The sequence below is a fragment of the Propithecus coquereli genome, unplaced genomic scaffold (assembly GCF_000956105.1).
Source record: "Propithecus coquereli isolate 6110/MARCELLA unplaced genomic scaffold, Pcoq_1.0 Scaffold44, whole genome shotgun sequence".
Classification (NCBI taxonomy): domain Eukaryota; kingdom Metazoa; phylum Chordata; class Mammalia; order Primates; family Indriidae; genus Propithecus; species Propithecus coquereli.
In genome coordinates, this window is record NW_012150174.1 from 8,828,973 (window position 1) to 8,834,208 (window position 5,236).

Consider the following 5,236-nt stretch of genomic DNA (forward strand, 5'->3'; position numbering starts at 1 on the left):
GCACTGGAGTGTGTTTTTTGTTACTTGCAAATGAAAGCATTCCAAACTGATATACAGGTGTATGAGTCTTTATCTGAGATTCTAAAATCCAAAAAACTCTTAAAAAATAAGTTTTTTTGATAATCTTAAAGCAAACTCATTTGGCAGCAAAACTTTATCTGAATTGTGAGGCTATCTTATTAGTGTGAACACTCATTTTGCCAGAGAAATGTAAGTTTGCTTTCAGGATGGTACCCCAAATAAATCTTGATTTCTAAGACATATCTGGTCCCAAGAGTTTTTAGATAAGGGGCTGTGGGCCTGACAGATTGGTTAGGAACCAGATAATTTTTTCACTTACATACCTCTTTATTGTTGAGTTCTAGAACAGCCAGTCCAACCAATGCTCCTACACACTTGGAATTGAGTTCCAGGGCCCTGCTGAATGCCAGACGAGCTTTCTCTAGTTTATTAAGTTTCACAAAGCAATGGCCCATTCCTAAACGAACTTCCGCTGGGGGAAAAAATCAAGCAATTCAATGTAGGGCAATTTTTAGGGTTCAATTCGATTACAAAAATGCTTAAACATTTTCTATTTATGGGTTGCAAAACCCCTCCGTATTACTATGCTATAAAATCTTTTGGCCTACCACAAACTTGGTTTTTCACTGGGGGTTAGAACATACCATTCCCTACCTTTCTCCCCCTATCATAGACACCTTTCTCACCATAGAACAGAACACCTATAACACTGGTATTTTTATTGTCTTCTAATACACCTGCTACACTGTACCTTCAATTTCTCATTTTGAGGAGCGTTTTCTAAACAGAAAACAAAATTTGTGTTAAGACTTTATAAATATTGTGACTGATTACATGCACATACTGGCATGCCCTTTAGAGCTATGCTTATACATGTCTTCTCATTTCAAGGTCATGCCAAAATACAAACCTGTTCCTATTTCAGGCCAACCTCTTCACTGGCCCTGCTTATCTATTCCAGGATACTCCTCCAGCAACCCTCTCCTATTTTTCCTGTATTACAAAATTTTTCCTTTCTACTGGATCATTCTCATTTACATTCTCCCAACTTAGAAAAACCTTCTCTTAATTCCATTTCCCTTTCCAGTTGCCCGTCATTCCTGTTCTTCCCTTGATAGAAAACTTCTTGAAAGATTTAGCTACACTTGCTGCCTCTAATTCCTTTCCTTCCATTTTCTCTTGAATCCACTCCAATGAGGCTCTCACCCCACCATTCCAATAAAACTGCTTTTATCAAGGTCACTAATGATTTGTATGCTGCTAAATCCAATCATCAATTCTCTATCCCTATTTTATTTGACCTAACAACAGAATTTGACACTGCTGGTAACCACCTTCTTCTGGAAGCATTTTACATTTGGCTTTAACGACACTGAATTTAACCTGTTTTCCTCCTACACTTCTGGCTATTATTGTCCCTGGCTCCTTTATTGATTCTTCATTTTCCTAACTTCTTAATGTCAGAGTGCTCTAGGGTGTCATCTCTGGCCCTCTTTTGTATCTATACCCACTCACCTGGAGACCTCACATAATCTCGCAGCTTTATACATCATATATATGTTGATGACTTCAAAATTAATTACTTTAACCCAGACCTCTTTCCTGAGATCCAGCCCTTCTGATATCTTCATTTGTATGTCTAAATAGCATTTCAAACTTTTCATGTGTAAAATTGGTTCCTCTTGAACTATTTCCTAAATGTAGTAAAATGTTTACTCACTTTTCCAATTGCGTATGTGTAGGAGTTACTTTTGACTCTTCCTCTCTTTGTCACATATAACATCTACTCTATCAGCTCTCCCTTCAAAATACATTTATAACTGACCACTTGTACCACCTCCACTACTACCAGTCTAGTGAGAGTCATCTCTGACCTGTGTGACTCCAAAGCCTTCTCCCTGGTCTCTTCTGTCCTTGGTGCCGGCTCTGCTCTAGTCTCAACCCAGAAGCTCAAATGATCCTTTTAAATGTAAGTCAGATCATGTTACTCCTTTGCCCAAAGCCCTCCAATGGATTCCCACCTCTGTCAGAGTAAATGCTGAAGTCCTTATAATAATCTATGATGCCCTAAATGACTAGTCCCTGCTTGTCTTTGACCCCACTTCTTACTACATTTCTTCCTCACTCTTTTTGTCTCCATTCCAGATAACACTGTCCTCCTCATTCTTCCTCAAACTTGTCAGACACATTCTTTCCTCAGGACCTTTGTACCTTCTATGTTCTCTCTTTCTGGGAATGATCTTCCCCCATATGTCTGCATGGTTGTTAATTATTTTTAGGTCTTTACTCAAATGTTACCATCTCTGATAGTTTCCCGGGTCATCCTTTCTAAGCACCTCCCAATGCATCTCATACTCCTTTTCTGCTTTATTCTCCTTAGTCCTTCCTTACCCATCATAAATAGTATATATTTTACTCATTTATCTTCCCCACTGCAAAGTGAATTCCATGAGGGCAGGAACTTTTGTCTCTGGTTCTTGCTGCATTCTCAGGGTTTAGAGCAGTGCCTGGCACATAGTTGGTACTCCATAAAAATTTGCCAAATGAATGACATTTTGGGAAAAAAATAGTATAGGGAAAAAAAGATTATAATATGATCTACTACCCAGCTTTTGAATCAAACTAAAAAAAAAAAAAATCTCAATTTTGCCATTTCAACAATCCAACAGTTATCATTTCACAACTAACTTCACAAGCAACTGCCAAATCCTCAGTGTTTTAGTGTTTTAGTTGGGTCATACACAGCTTAGACCTAAAATAAAGTTTTTCTCTTACCTGGACATCCAGGATTGGTACGCAATGCTTTCTTATAGTAAGCAAGAGCTCCTCTGTAATCCTTCTTGTTGAATGAAATGCAAGCTTTACCTGTAATGATTTTAAAAATTAAATGCACACCGTCTGATTAAAGAACACAAGTCTACTATGATTTATACTAACTCACCTAAACACATCTCTCAGTAAGAAATACTTGGAAATAGTGAACATAATTTCATATTAAAAGTTTGTTTCTCCTAAGAGTATATTAATTCATATCTAAAAATAGAAAATCCTGTCTCTTTTTTTTTTTTAATTTTCTTTTGGAGACAGGGTTGCCCAGGCTGGAGGAATACAGTGGCCCAATCATAGCTCTCTGCAACCTTGAACTCCTGGCCTCAAGCGATCTTCCTACCTCGGCCTCCCAAAGAAAATTCTGTCTTTATGTTAAAATGTTATAAAGTAACAATTGAAATAGCTTGAAGTTGTCTAAGTAGAGATTGTTTATTCACTCTTTGGACATGAATAATAAATTATTCTTAATATATATTTTATTTCTGCAATTTGAACAATAATTTGCTGTAGATAGTTTCATTTTTAACCCGATAAAGCTCTTCTACTTTGCTGTTGAGCTGAGTTATTAGGGAGTTATTACAAAGAGATATATTCTAGGTTTATGCTGGGGAAAAAAAGATTCCTAAGAGATCACTTACCAAGAAGGGCTGGAATATTATTTGGAGACTGGTTGAGCACAAAATGAAACTGTGCATCAGCTTGATCCATTTTGTCACCTTCGAGTAGGCAGAAGCAGGCTCTTCCCAACAAATGGTTCTATAAAGTAATGTATCACCTTAGATTTTACCCCCAATTTACCATGCATGTCTAACACTAAAATGAAAACCATACAGGAAGGAGGCCGAGCATAATGCAAATTCCTATATCAACATAATATGTTTAAACTACCAATAAACAATCCTTAATTATAAAATGAGAAATTATCCTAAAATGCAAGTCTTCTGTGCCAATAACAGAAAGATCAAATTCCTTAAAATATGCTTGAAATTCACCTGAAGATGTTGGAATTACTGACTCAATATGTGGGTAAGTTTTAAATACTAAATTGCCCGTATTACTTCAACAGTACAAGGACAAAGGAATTCCAATTTTAATGAGGAATGCTTCTTTTTGACTTTATCAACCATATTATTTAGAGAAAATCTTTTCAAAAAAATCTGCTGCCTATCACATACATTTTGCTTTCATGCAGTATTTTTCCCCTTTCATAAACTGAAATAAATTTGACTTATTTTACCTGATCATACATAATGATTTTATCAGCCATTGTATACAACAAGGTGGCTTGTGTAATAAGATCCTTCTTATTGTCCTTATTCTTTTCTTTCCGAGCCTGTTGTACATAATAGGCTGCCAACGTATCCAAGCAAGTCATCTGGTCTTTTTCATGGTCTCTATAGTCCAAATTGCCATCTATACGTGCTGCTTCCAACAACTTTACAAACTCTTCTGTTTTTCCTTGCTTGTAGTATTCCAGCTATAAGGTAAAGGATTAAATTAGAATCACTAAAGCATATGTCCATATAATAAGTTGTATATAAATGTTTATAGCAGCTTTATTTGTAAGAGCAAAAAACTGGAAATGATTCAAATGTTGATTAACAGGTGAATGGATAAACAAGCTATGGTATCCACACAATGGATACTACTCTACAACAAAAGGGAATGAACTATTGATATATGCTACAATATGGATAAATCTCAAAATAATTATGCTGAGTAACAGAAACCAGATCAAAAAACAGTACATATGGTGGATTCCATTTATATAAAACTCTAGAAAATGCAAACCCATCTTTAGTGGCAAAAAGCAAATAAGTAGTTGCCTGGCACTAAGGCCGTGAGGGGAGAGGAGGGTACAGAGGAAATTTTGGGGGATGATGAATATATTCATTAATCTTGATTGTAGTGATGGTTTTTCAGGTGCATACATATGACAAAACTTATCAAATGGTATGCTTCAAATATGTGCAATTTATTTTAGGTCCACTAGACTTTAATGAAGCTATTTAAAAAAAGTGGATCATTAAAAACGTTTTCAATTTGTTTCTTATCTAGCAATAGTTGATTTCAAACTAAAATTTTCAAACAAACCCTGAGAGAGAAAGCAATAATGGAAGGTATAAAGAATTCTAAACAGAAACTTGGGTTCTGGTTCTCGATCTACCAAAAATTGCCTGTGACTTTGGGCTTGCTGAATAACTTCCCTGGGCATCTGATTCATTTATAAAAAACAAAAGAAATATCTATCATTTACTAACCACTAACTATGGGTCATATACCATGCCAGAAACTTCATTTACATTTTTTCTAATCTGTACAACCACCCTATGAAGTGGGTACTAACATCTCCATATTTTAGATGAGGAAACAAGCTCAGAAATTA

At 35.8% G+C, this 5,236-nt stretch overlaps 1 protein-coding gene across 1 annotated transcript in view; it reads right to left on the bottom strand.

Moving 5' to 3' along the window:
* CTR9 (CTR9, Paf1/RNA polymerase II complex component) overlaps positions 1-5,236 on the bottom strand; it is a 25,477-nt gene that overhangs the window by 17,315 nt on the left and 2,926 nt on the right. The window contains exons 2-5 of the mRNA XM_012654179.1: positions 4,088-4,327; positions 3,489-3,606; positions 2,797-2,886; positions 345-493 (exon numbers count right to left, since the gene is read on the bottom strand). Of these exons, the coding sequence (XP_012509633.1) occupies positions 345-493; positions 2,797-2,886; positions 3,489-3,606; positions 4,088-4,327 (597 nt within the window). The remainder of the gene's footprint in view (positions 1-344; positions 494-2,796; positions 2,887-3,488; positions 3,607-4,087; positions 4,328-5,236) is intronic.